Source organism: Solenopsis invicta, chromosome 2 (assembly GCF_016802725.1).
Source record: "Solenopsis invicta isolate M01_SB chromosome 2, UNIL_Sinv_3.0, whole genome shotgun sequence".
In the NCBI taxonomy this organism is placed as follows: Eukaryota; Metazoa; Arthropoda; class Insecta; order Hymenoptera; family Formicidae; genus Solenopsis; species Solenopsis invicta.
The window spans coordinates 19,060,833-19,074,424 of record NC_052665.1 but is presented as its reverse complement, the minus strand read 5'-3'; the positions used below and the strand labels follow the sequence as shown (position 1 = coordinate 19,074,424).

The 13,592-nt window shown below is 37.5% G+C and overlaps 2 protein-coding genes across 5 annotated transcripts in view; one reads left to right on the top strand and one right to left on the bottom strand.

Moving 5' to 3' along the window:
- The window catches only part of LOC105193736, a 30,610-nt gene extending 22,037 nt beyond the window's left edge, over positions 1-8,573 (bottom strand). For both annotated transcript variants that reach the window (XM_011158305.3, XM_011158312.3), the window contains exon 1: positions 8,178-8,573. In XM_011158305.3, coding sequence (XP_011156607.1) covers positions 8,178-8,255 — 78 coding nt within the window. In that variant the 5' untranslated portion in view covers positions 8,256-8,573. The remainder of the gene's footprint in view (positions 1-8,177) is intronic.
- Positions 8,574-12,317: 3,744 nt separating this feature from the next.
- LOC105193711 (synapsin) overlaps positions 12,318-13,592 on the top strand; it is a 51,499-nt gene continuing 50,224 nt past the window's right edge. Inside the window, exon 1 of one of the 3 annotated variants that reach the window (XM_011158270.3) lies at positions 12,318-12,422. The gene's annotated coding sequence lies outside the window, so the exon portion shown is untranslated. Of the gene's footprint in view, positions 12,423-12,648; positions 12,886-13,592 lie in introns of those variants that run through there. The other 2 variants (XM_039446165.1, XM_026135415.2) reach the window with 2 other exon arrangements.

Below are 13,592 nucleotides of genomic sequence, written 5' to 3'. Positions count from 1 at the left end.
TCATTCAGCAATTCTCCTTTACATGTTTCTTTGCATAAATTACCTTGCTTTTATCCCCATGACGCGCATAGAATCGAATAACAATTTCACTTTGCTCAAGCTAGGAAAAATTTTTTATCTTTCCGTAAAGAAATCACATCATATTCAGGTGTCGTAAATATGAATTTCTTTGAATGCACGTTACATCGACGTAGCGGAATCGGAATGACTGTTAAATGTGGAATTTATTCAGGCGGCCGAATGAAATATAATTAAATGATTAGTCAGCTGGTTGCGGTTGATTTCTGCATATAAGGAACGCCTAACACCGAGACAGTCCACGGTTCTAGGTAGACACGTCACCGCTGGATGGCTATGTACATAAATCACATAACGCAATGCTTGATGAGCCGCAAGAATAGGCAGCCATTTCCTGATCCCGTAACTTTTGCCTCATGCATCGTTTGGTCCTCCACAAATACGAACTGTAGTCGCCATTTTAACTACGCGGTTCTCTCCAGAATACTTCGACTCGATAAATCGCTGAATAAATAAGATACGAAAGTTGCAATATATGTACATTTCATTATCGACTTTATTTTTAAAGTATTTTATCACAGTACAAAAAAAAACAATTCTATTGCCAAATAAAAAATGCGCGTTACAAATTCGTCAACAATATTTTTGACATTCTGCAGAGTAAGTTGAAACATTTTATTAAAGCAATTAAAAGTGTATTTTTGAAAGTATTATTTATAAATACGTGTGCTACGAGTGCTAGGAAATGCTACGGAGTGCTACGTGCTACGGAGTGCTATGGAATGCAACAGAGTGCTACGAAGTGCTAGAGAATGCTATAGAGTGCTACGGATTACTATTAAATGTTACGTGTACTACGCGTGCTACGTGTGATACGTGTACAAATTTGACATCTATATCGCTCTTAAAATGTACAAATTTTGATACTATTTGGATATTAATATCGGCATTAAATTAGTATCAATTCGGCATAAATTCAATCATTTCTCGGGAGTCGTTTAATGGACGGAAATATCATGCCAGAATACATTTAATTAATATAAATAATACTTTTAAAAATACACTTTTAATTGAACTTAATTTATTCTCTTAGTGCAACTTTTAATTAATTTATCTTTTTGTACAATACAACTTTTAAATTTTCCGCAGAGCCGTGAATTTATGTTTCCGCAAAACTGATTAAATATTACTGGATGCGAAAAGCGATGCTGTAGTTTGAAAATCTCGTGGGCTTTTGTTCGACGCGATTCTAAAGCTTTCTCGACTATTAAAGCTCGCGGGCTTCACGCAGCGCTGATATGAGCGAAGTTTAATCGGCATTGCCGTGTTTAGAAGAATAAACTGCAAGGTTTACACGTGTCCCGCAGAGACCAGCACAGGAACACAGAGATCGGACGGGGGCGATATTTCACGCGTTTTGTTTCGCGGCGCGGCGCTCTCGCTATCGATTCCCGATACACCGCGCGGACGCTAGTGACGCGCGCCATTCTGCGATCGGTCGATCGGTTAGAATATCATATACCCGCTTGCACTTTCGCAACCTTAAAGAAAAGACTTATTATCTGCGGCGAACGTAGGCCGCGGCCGCGCGGCGTAGGCAGAACTATCTGGTCCGTGGTCGTTCTCCGAAAATGGATACGACGGTGATCGGAAGAGAGGCGTGCGTAGTGTTTCTCTGATCGTCACAAGCTGGTGAACACCGATGCCATGCTCTCCCGATCGACTGCGATTCTGCACGCGTGGGTGATTTCCGATATCATCCCAATATTACATATTTCGCAGCCTTCTATCGAGCGAAAATTCAATTTCATTATCTAATATGTTTCTCGCACAACTTTCGTTCGAGTAGATTATTTTGCTTCTTTATTGTGCGTTACTGTACATTGATATACAAGCTTTATAGAAAACTAGAAAAGTGAATAGCTTTACAATTTGTATATCATTTGTCGAATTAGCAATGAGAAAAGAATCAACACAGAATTGATACTTTTAATAACTTGTCCGTCTACCGCACGAATATTTCAGTACACGGTTAAATGGATCAGCAATTTACCTTAACATCTGTCTAGTTGAATAGAGAGTAATTCCTATTACGGCTTCTCGTTAATACTTTACACGGTGGAGAAATCGGTTCAGTAAAGACGCTGTAAAGAGTTCCATTAAGCAAACGTAAGAGCGAGCTGCAGATCCGCGGTAATATACGTAAAGCGATTCGATTCGAATAGAAACGAGAGTATCCGGCGTACGGAAAGCCGCTATTTGTGATCGCAGCTTTGCGGTATTTTACCATACGTTTAGCACGGCATGGCCGTTGTGATAAAGACACTTTATTTTATGTTTTGCGGCTACGGCCGGTGCCGATTTACGACATTATGTTCCATGTTGAATAGATTGTAACTAAAGGTACCTCTCCCTTCACCGGACATATTTACACATCGCCATGGCGGATTTAATGAGTGGACTACCGACAGTAAATTCCGCGACGCGATAAAATAAACCAGGACGAGATACGCTAATGTTGGCTAAACGTAGTTTTAGTACCGTGCCGCGCAGCGTATGTTCGAACATGTCAATCGGCATTTGTAAAACAATTTCTAAGACCGCCCGGTGTAACATCGCGATCATTAACATACATATTAAGTGGACGCTCTTACAATTTTTCCCTACTCTGTCGCGAAAGATTTTTTTCAAATAAAATATTACCAATGGAAAAAGCACGAGAGCAGCTATTAGTTCCTCCCTCCGTGTATCGTTATATCAAAACGTCCATAACAAACAAAAATTATCCCCCAGGATGAATGAAATTTCGCCGTTCGCGTGGAAAGTGGCGAACCTCGCTATTTATAATTGTAATTTATTGGCTACCGGAGTAGCAGTAATTTACGAATGAGCGGCGCGTAAAGGAGGATGTTTCTCGAAATAATCGCGTTTTATCCGATGATTTAGTATCATCTCGTAAAATATTGAAGACGGACGCGCGGTGCACGTTTAAGACTCTCGCAATCTCGCGTGCGTTACAAGGCCACAGGTACGTGGGGAAAAGATTTTCAACGCGTGATCGATGCGCTCGGGGACACGGCGAGCGTGCGTGGCGGAACCGCAGGCATGTACAAGGCGAGCATAAATTAAATAATCTAGGTTGATTTTACCTTACGTGTCGTTTCGATGCGTCGTCATTGAGGGGCTACGTTTATGACTAGATCATCCGACGTTGCTCACGCGCGTCAAGAGCCAGATCTACGTCCCGCTCACGTGATACAAGAATGAAGCTAAAATAACCGGTGCAACGTAGCAATTCTACAATGTCAAAGATCAGCTGCCCCGAGACTAGCATAGAATTGACGATGGCAATATAGATGCTAGCGGCGCCAGTGATGTTCTTATCCAGTGATTCTTACCGGCTTACAACAGACAAAAGCGTTCCAAGCATAAGAAATATATTCAAATTAAACCGGAAAGAAAAGTCAAAAGACAAACAATAATTAAAACGTAAAATAAAAAAAATTATTGATACGTTTAATAATGTTAAATACGGCACGTTTCGACTTTATTCAGTCGTCATCGGCCGCAATTAAACACAAATTTACAATATAAAGATAAATTATAATTTAATAAATTGGAAACAATAATGAGACTTGAAATAAAAAATAAAATAAAAAAAGTAACAATCCGCATCAAACGTGTAAATATATAATTTTTGTCTTACATCTTAATCATTGTTCATTTTTTCTTCTTCGAGTTCTTTTTGCTTTGCTGAAGTTGAACGTAAAATGTAATTTATTTTATATTATTTTGATATTTCGATTGATTATAAAACAATATTTAAAAAAATATATGTTTTTTTATATTTTTTAAAATCGGCCCCGAACTTCTTTTACTTTGCATTTTAAATTAATGCGAGAATATAAAGAAATGCAGCTAGGATCCGTATGGCATTTTCCTTGTTCGTAAATCCAAAATAACATCTTTCCATTTTGCTAGTTACGTGCAACGTTATACTGTCACAAATTCTTTCTACCCACAATCCAATTTACAATCAATAGCGTGGAGAATGATGAGTTAACATAATGCACCATTGAACGCTCGTGAAGAATATTTCTTTCGTTTTCTCCGATATGACGCAGCCACGACTTACGTAAGACGACGATAGACGTGTGTGCGTGCGTGTACAACATGCGTGGCCAGTTATGCAATGGTCCGAATTTATCACTTTCTCGCGTCGCTTTATATAGGACGTACTATCTTGCCGTAGAGTGCCATAGGGGACCTCATAAATATTAATACGGTAGCGTATAAGAGAACGTAAGCTATGCGGAGTAAGGCCGCGCGCTCAATAAGGCCGCCTACTATCGAGAGGGCCCGACATAACGTCGTCCTCCGGCTGTTCACAGGGACACGTCGCGGAAAGGGAAAAGTTCGCACAGAAACTCGCATACACGTATTCTCAATTAATTCGCGCGGGCGCGTTTCTCAAGATGCGCTCTTGCCAATTAAAATTCTTGATTCCACATCGGTGGTCCTCCATTTGTCAGCGTAAAATAGACGAGCGTAGTGGATGTTGTCTTATACATTGACGATTCTTACTGTGTAAATTCAACTATGTTATCTTATGCTCTTGTATTCGTATCAAAAAGAATTCATACTAATAAGAAAGATAAAATCAGACTGAAATCGTCTAGCTGTACGCGAATTGTATCGAAATGTTAATATCTGGACTCTAAATAGAGAAAATACTTTGAAAATTTATCCTTTATACAAAACAGCACGTAAACAGCGGATAAGAAGGAATATAAATTAACTATGCTCATTACTAAGCAGAACATGAAGTATACATTTTCCAAAGTAAAATCAACCAATTAACAGTCTGGGATTCTCATTTGTCCATTTCATGGTAAGCTTCAGGATGACTCCAGTCTTGTTAGCCTAATTTGCACGTTGCCCGGTGAAAATATTAAATTCTTCGCCTCGCTCAAAACACGCTGCGAATTGCGCAGGCGAAATAAACGCGCAGTAAACGTGCAGCATTACAACGTACATTTGTTTCATTTCCGTTTGAGCGAAGTGGAATCTCGGGATGGTCGCGCGCTAGTCTGGAACGGAGGGTTAAGATCTACTAAAGGTCGCAGCGTTAGTGATAACAAATGATAATCAGTAGGATGCGCGATAAACAATGCGGATACCGCCCATGAAGCAGGAGCGGCTTCTCGTTAATTAGATTTTTTGATTAACTATATAAAGCTGGGACCGCGCGCGGCGCGCTGAGGCAGGCGGTCGCGCTTTCGCACGTGTTGCACGCCTGTGCGCACGTACACACACGTGCACGCGGATCCAGTGCATTCCTCCTCGTAATAGGCGGACCCCGAGGCCCTGGAACTTTTCGTCCCGTGATACATTTCGGAACGAGCGAAAGAGTTGAGAACGACGCGGAATGTTAACCTTTCGATGCCTCTCATTGACGGTGCGAAATGAATTTATTCTTAATTAACAAAGACGAGGAAACGATCTTGAAATTGTATAACTGTAAAAGATGTTTAAGAAAGAAATAATACGTACGCGTGTAATTTTAACAACAAAAATTTTTTTTGTATTTTTTTATACATTTTTCTTTGGTTCATGACGTTTTGAATTATTTTGGAATTTGTTGAAGCCAAAGAATAAAAAGTAATACAAAAAATAATGAACTTTTTTTGTCTTAAGATATAAAAATATATACTCTCAAGGTTGGTACGTCAGACAAATTTTCACGTGCTCGTAAAATTGCGACCGAAGGACTCCGCCACTTTCGAGCAATAGCAACTTTCACGTTATCGCGATTTTTCTTGTCGCGACATTTTTGTTGCGCGACGATGAAATCGAGAAACTAGTTTGCATCCATTACCGTGGCCTGTTCAGCTTCTCCGGAGAGACAAGTAATTCCGCTGTTCGAAAAGATGAGAAAAACCCATCTATTTTAATGCAAATTGTTCCCTTCGCTCGTACAAGTCCCACAACGAATGAAACGCTTCATCAGAAAGTGTCAATGGAGTGCGAGAAACGAGAAGCGGGAAAGAAAGATGTAATAAACAATAAATAATGGAAAATGAAGGTATGTTAAAATAATATAGCACACAATACGTATTGCAGTATATAATACGTATTATTCGGCTACTTCCGCAACGATCAAATTATATATAAAGTATTCTTATAAAGATTGCGGGAAGCAATTAGCAGTCTTGATAATGCCGTATGTAATAAGTTAGAGATGGTATAGCCGTAAATATATACATTAAGCACAGATATTCGTTTGCGATATAATCGCACGCGATGGAAATCGCTAAAGAACGTGATGTCTGTAAATAGTTACGGATATTTAACTTGTGCTTCTCTCTTTCTCACTCTCTTTCTTTCCTTCGCGTCCGCTAACTACAATCGACAAAAATGTATAAAACAAAATATTCTTAGGTATTTTAATTCGAATATGTCTTTCCTTAATATTTTTATTAGATTTATAATAATAGTAAAATATAAATGCTACGTGTATTCCAAAATGTTTCAAGAGAAATAATACTTGATTTTATATATATATATATAAAATAAAAATATATAGTAATATTTACAATTATATATTGAAGTCTTAAATGCAAATATAATTTTCGCTTTTTTTTATCGTAATGTATGTTCATGGTTTATGAATAATATATGCATCTGCACGAAAAATATAAATTGATTTTGCATATTCATTGCTGATGTATCGCGGTTGCATGTAATTTGAGTCAGCATGGCACAGCGTTGTAGAATGCCGTTTTTTGTTTTATGATTTATGTATTTATGATTTTCTTTCTCATACTACGTCGCGTTGAACATTATGCACATTAGCAAAGCGAGCAAATAAGTGGAAGATAAATAACGAGACGGTAGGAGCTTATCAAATCATGAAATGATTTTTAAAAGTTCTCTCTAGATATTTAATCACTCGATACTTATACTATAGTATCGGCCATCTTCGTTTTAAGTATTATAATCAAGCGGTCTTTATCTTCGTTAAGTTAATTAATATGTATGCACTGAGAGTATTGCTTACCTTTCATTTATTAAACCTGAATTTGTTATATGTACTTGATTCACATACCCGTTGCTCTTTAATTTTATGTTAATATCACGTTGTACGATAGAGAATTTAATTAACTTAAAATAGTAAAATGGCATGTTTCTTTTAAGTAAAAAATTTATATACGCTATCTTGAGTATTTATCGCTTTCCTTCATTTATAAAATGTTTTGTATACTCTACAATCAACTCTTTTAACAAAACATGAACGTGATATTTAAGCTATAAATAAATTGAACAAGTTCTTTATCAAAAAATTGGCTGTATTTTTATTTCGCTTCAAACTCGCTTCATTCTTAGCATAATGTTCTACACCACTGCTCCACTGCTAGTTGTAAGACAATTTTGATCAAAACTGACTTTAATGAGAAAGAGAAATTTCAATTTAAATGTAGGATAATAAAAAGCTATAACGATATTACATGTTACGAATAAGATTTCAAGAGAAATCAACCTTGATTTTAAAAAAATTAAGAAAATAAGAAAACAAGAAAAGGAGAGAGTTAAAGAGAGAAAAAAAGAGCTTGGAAACACTTTAAAATACTCCAGCTTCAGGAATCCGGATGTTTGAATGACAGTAATCATTCCGAGAGATCAAACTTCGCGGTCATGTCGTAATACATATCCTGAGCGCACTGAACTTTTCACGCGGTCGAAATGCTTTCGAAAAAAAAAAAAAAAAAATACGTAGTTGAGAAATTAAGACGATTAAAAGATGAGATAAGATACATCATGTTATTATTATATAGCAAGCTTTAAAAAAGAAGTTCTTTATCTTGTGATATTAATATTTATTTTTTTGCATTACATAGTCTTAAAACCATTTTTTAATAAAGTGCAAAGTCTATTTATTTTACATGTTATAAGTATATAACATATAATATATAACATATTATTAATAGTTTTTTGTGCGAAAAGAATTTCATACATTGGTGGTCTAAAATGAACGACTCGATGTTGCTAGGTTTCCCGCGGAATTGTTTGATACATCCGCATGCAAACGAACGATTTCCGGCGCGTTCGGTGGTGCGTTTGAAACAACAGAATCCGGGATAACAGTTCCTCGTACTTACCTGGCCGATACCGAGCGCTACCAGGAGCCAGCAGCACACCGCCGCCGTCGGCAGCAACCTCCTCATCGCGATGGTCATTTTGCAGGATGACCCGCGCCCGCGCGTACTGACTGCGTCGCAGAGCGTGTCGCACTCGCCGAAGGACCTGCCGAAGGCCAGTCTCTCACGTCACATTTTCCTCGTTCCCCGAGAAGAGTCTCATCGTATCCAGCGAGGTACCGTGACGCGATAGTCAGTGCGCTCGCGAGGTGACCACGAGGCGTGCCACGAGGCCGTTCTCCTCTCGCACGCACGCCCTTGCTGACGCGTTGGTACCGCGAAGTAATCTCGAAAATCCGCTGGGAAAGTCGGCACGACCGCGACGAGGAAGATCGCTGGCGGGTGTTAGACTGGCGCAATAATGACTGCGCCCGCCGAGCTACTCCGAGGGACGCTCAGATGTTCGGTTTTCTGGTGGGGATGGAGGTGGCCGTAGTGGCCATTCCCTCTTCATCCAACTTGCTGTATACGCGATGCGGGCATTCATGTCCCCGGATTCGGTATAGCTACTCGATGGTTGCTGGCATCGTCGGGAGAGGACGGTACGGAGCAAGCAAGTGGTTGGAAACTACGGTTTCTGATGTACCAGCGAGGCAATCTAGCTTGATGCAAGTTAAGCTTACCGCTCAAGCTAGTACTGTGGCAGCAACATTCACAAAGAGTAAAACCAGCATCTATTTAGATAATTGTTTGATCATTGTCAAAATAATTAAATCACTTAAATCTTAAAAGCAATAAAAAATCATGCTAATAATTATTTCAAAAAATTATCAAAAAAGCTTGCGTTTACTAATGTTTGCAATATATTTATAAATTTTTACAGATGAAACGGTCTTTGAATTAGTTTAGCTTTTCGGTTTGCAAAAGTTGTTAAACTGTGCCTGAGGACAGTTTGAAAATTATAAAATATCCATCTGCTCGATAACCTAATACTGAATTAATAATTAACATCCAGTTAATATTAGCTGTATATAATCTTTTCTTGCAATTTAAAGAACTTCAAAGCGATAGTAATTAACTTATTTAATTAATAATTTAATGAACCTACACAGGAAGACTTTGATTAATCTCAGTCTAACTACTTTGCGTTTTTGTACATATTGCCTTCACTTTCCTCTGGGTTTTATTCCATGAATATTTAAATACTGAAATGGTCGAGTGATTAAATACAAACTACACAAATTTGATGTAATGGAATCTGGATATCTATAAGATTTAAAAAAATGCATGCCAGAAATGATGGAAAAATAAAACAACAACGTATAACAACGTTGATGTAGTACTGGCAACAACTGCTGAAACCGGTTCGGAGAGACTCAAAAATTATAATGAACGACCCGTGCAACCCGACCTAGACTGGTTCGACCTATCGTGATTAAAGGAGACTGCGGATCTTTGAAGTGCGCCTATCAGTTTCATAAGATAACACTCGGCTTCCTTTAAAGAGTCCGCGCTGCGACATTCTAGGACAGGCTTCGATGCGTTTGAACTATTATTCATAGTTTCGTACGTATCGGCCTCACGAGTTCTTCGGGTAATCGTCAAAGTAAAGACGTCACAGTGCAGACAAAGACTTCGTATAATAGACAATAGAAGTGGCGTGCAATCATTCGCGAGTAATATGCGATACGTCTTGATTTGCGATGACAGATACTGTATCGGAGACATAAAATTGAAGCGATCAATTGTAGACACATTAATAACTACGAATGAGAAATGTTGCTTATAATTAATGTCTTTGACGCACGTGTGTAACATTGGTTCGTTTAGTATATAAAGAAACAGAAACTTAATTTTAAGCTCCATAACATTGATTGTTTTACATTTAATTAACAATAAGACACTGATTAATTTTAATTTGAATTATTATATCCTGATAATAACTTTGTTATTTACGCATAATATATCATTTTTATTTATAAATTAAAAATAATACCGTAAATATTTTATGCTTTATTAATAAATTTTATATATATATATATATATATATATATATATATATATATATTATATATATATATATATATATTCTATGTATCATTATATTTCTTTTCGTATATTTAAATTCAATATATTTTTAAGTCACACATTAAATTTAATGTATCTATAACTGAAAAATATGTGCATAAAATTTAATGCACTTTTGACAACATTAAATTTACATTGAATGATTTTAATGTACCTGCTTGAAATTTACTGCCGCTACATTTCATTAAATTTTGCTGCCGATTTTTAACAGTGATACTTTTATTTTGAATGCATAATAATAATTTTAATTGATCTCAACGTCTTGTTAATGTTATCGTATTCGAGTATTTGAACATGAGACAAGTACATTGCGTACTGATTTAAAATATCATTTAAAGAAATAAAGTGAATTTACTGCTTTAATGATATTTTATATTGGCGATATCTTTTATCAGATTATTGGCAACGAGACAAGAAGTTTGACAGCTCAAAGACTTCTTATTGCTTTTCATCTACATCCGGTGAATTCGTCGAGAGGTTTGGGGAAGAACTTCGTCGCGTATCGATTGAAGCTTCCTTGAAACGAACGGGAACATCGGTTACGCTTCTTTAATGCAAATAATGTAAAAAATTCTTGCCCTATCCGTAAAGATCTCATAAAACATGCATAAAAATTTTATATTCTTGACGACATTGCCTTGACACTCTTTACCGTCAAATTTAGCTTTTTATTGATGAGCTTTTTGATAAAGAGATGAGCACACTTATTAAGTAACATTTTAACGTAACATTTAGTAATGTTGACTTCATTTATAATTTTTGGACGCTTCAAAATAATATTGTATAAACATTTCAAAAAGATGATTTAATACACGTCTTTGGTCAAGGTTTATTGATGTCGAGTTAAATACGATAGTGTTAAATACGACATATATGAAAACGTTATATGTTATTGAATATTATTGTAATAACATGATATAATAATAATAATAATTTTGTGCTTCCTGGCAGAAATAATAAACAAATAAATTTGTCACACTGTTCTTCAGTAGATTCTAGACCCAAAATTGAAAATTACATGATTATTATAATAAATATTATTTTTGTAAAAATGTAACGACACTACATAATGGGTCGAAGAAGAACAGAGGTTCTTTCACTAATATGATCTGTCATAAAAATAAATTAAAAAAAATTGATTTTAATTTAAAAAAAACACAATGTTTTGTCATAGAATTATATATTTATTCAAAATAAAGAGAAAATATTGCTAAATATATCCAAATACGTACGTACATATAAGCCTTCCATATATAAACTGAAAATCCATAACGCATATAATGTAAAACGTATAAAGATATCTAAAAGGTACATCTCTTTCTATAAATTACTTTTTTATTATTTTATATTATATTACTTTTATATTATATCAGCAGCTTTTATATTATACTACTTTTTACTCGAAGCAAATGTCGTCTTTTATTTAAGCCACGTTTATAATTAATAATGCAAGAGTAATCATCTATATCAACTTTTTCAATAAGAACTATGTTAGACAAACATCAATGTTGCAAAGAGTTATTGATGGATTTCTCCTCAAGCACAACTTCATATAACATCTCATCTCGATAGAATCTCACAAGGGATATCAAATCCCTCCGCGCTTTTAACAACATCCAAGGTTGTGTTCAATCTGGTCAACATACGCCTACAGTCTCGCGAATTTGAGTTTTTCCCTTCTGAAAAAGAAGTGTCATTCGTTCGTCATCAATTCGATCGTTCCGCGAGCTTCCACAAAAAGAACCAAGAATAAAAATTTTTTATTATGAAAATTTTCCTCTAGTTTCTCAGGAATGACTGTTAAAGGCGCGAGTGTTGCATTTGTCAGGAAGGTGCAAGAGCACTTGCAAAAGCAAGTTTCATCTCCAGTCGGCAAGTAGGCGGACCGTGTTTGACATGCACCGAACAATCTGACAAATACCAACGGGCAGGCTAGGGCTGCTGCTTTTTTTGCTCTCCCTACCTTCGTTATTCTTCTCGCGCGGAGTTGTACGCGTCCGCGACGAGCTGCACGTAAGAGCCCTATGGTGGCGGGGCGCGAGGGGTCGGTAGATGATAAGGGGTTGCGCAGGCGTCGGCGTATCGACCAGGGTAGCCCTCCGGGCGACACCCTCGCGATTCCACCGAGCCTCACTGCTTCATCGGCAAACTAGTGGGTAGTACACGCACGCGACACAGGTAAGTGGCCCGTAGTTTGAGAGTTTGCACGATAGGCGGGATATTTTCAATTCCGTGCCTCGTAAAAAGATCGATCCAGCCAAGAGACGGCGATTTCGTTTGAAATCACGATTTTCTCGAAGCACGTTTTTTCGTAAAATCGTTTTGCCGGTTCCCCAACCCCGTGGAGTACGCGGGGTGACAGGCTGGTGGCGCGCACCACCTTCACGTGACGGTTGTCTTCGCCAAGCGGGGTAGTTTCGATGCCTCTCTCGGGGTAGTTTCAACGTCGCTCTCGATAGTCGCTCGATAGGGCTGTCGATAAGACGCGTCAGATAACGTCGTCAAATAACGCCGCTGAAATAACGTCGCGAGTTTGTGACAGTATTAACAATAACGGATCAGTATAACCGAGTGTTCCCAGCGATCGCTTTATCGAGCGTAAGCTCGAATTAACGTCTTTGCGTAGCAAGAGATCGCTGAGGTAAGATTACCGCCGCTCGTATTGACGGCGAGGACAAACGCCGTGTGGGCGGTCGTTGATAAATGGGATCATTATCTGCTTGAATGAGGGTGTATATTTTGGTACGCAAGTGCAGTTTTCGGATTTACGTCCATTGCGCAAGATTGTGATACCCCGGTCGGACGGGGTACAATCGATGTTCAGTCATAAATAGTCGTCGGGATAGCCGGGGGGAAACGAGTACGATAATTTTAGCAGGGGTGACACACTGAGTTTCGGGAGTTGAGAAAGTAATGGCGAATGCGTGCGTTTTTACGAAGCGACACCATCATTGATTTTTTTTAAGGGGGAGGGGGGGGGAGGACAAATTTCATTTTACATTCAAGCTTTGGGGAACCTCTCCGCATTCCTTCTCTTCGGCATGACGTTAATAAAAGCGGCTTTTCTTCTTTGGTAGTTTTAGTCATGGCGACCGAGATGGATCTTAACGATCAGCGTAAACGAGAACATTCTTTTATACAATAGCGCTCTTCTCTCTTTATGCACTTGAATATATTCTTTTACGAGGGTGATTCTGCTCGTCTTACTAATTTTAATATTAACACATGTAAATTTATCTTCGTAATAAAAGTGATTGAATGTAACAATTTTTAATATTGTAGATTTAAACCAAGAATCGCGATATCACATCATAGAAATTAAGTCTAAAAAGTTTTCTCAGATAAAAA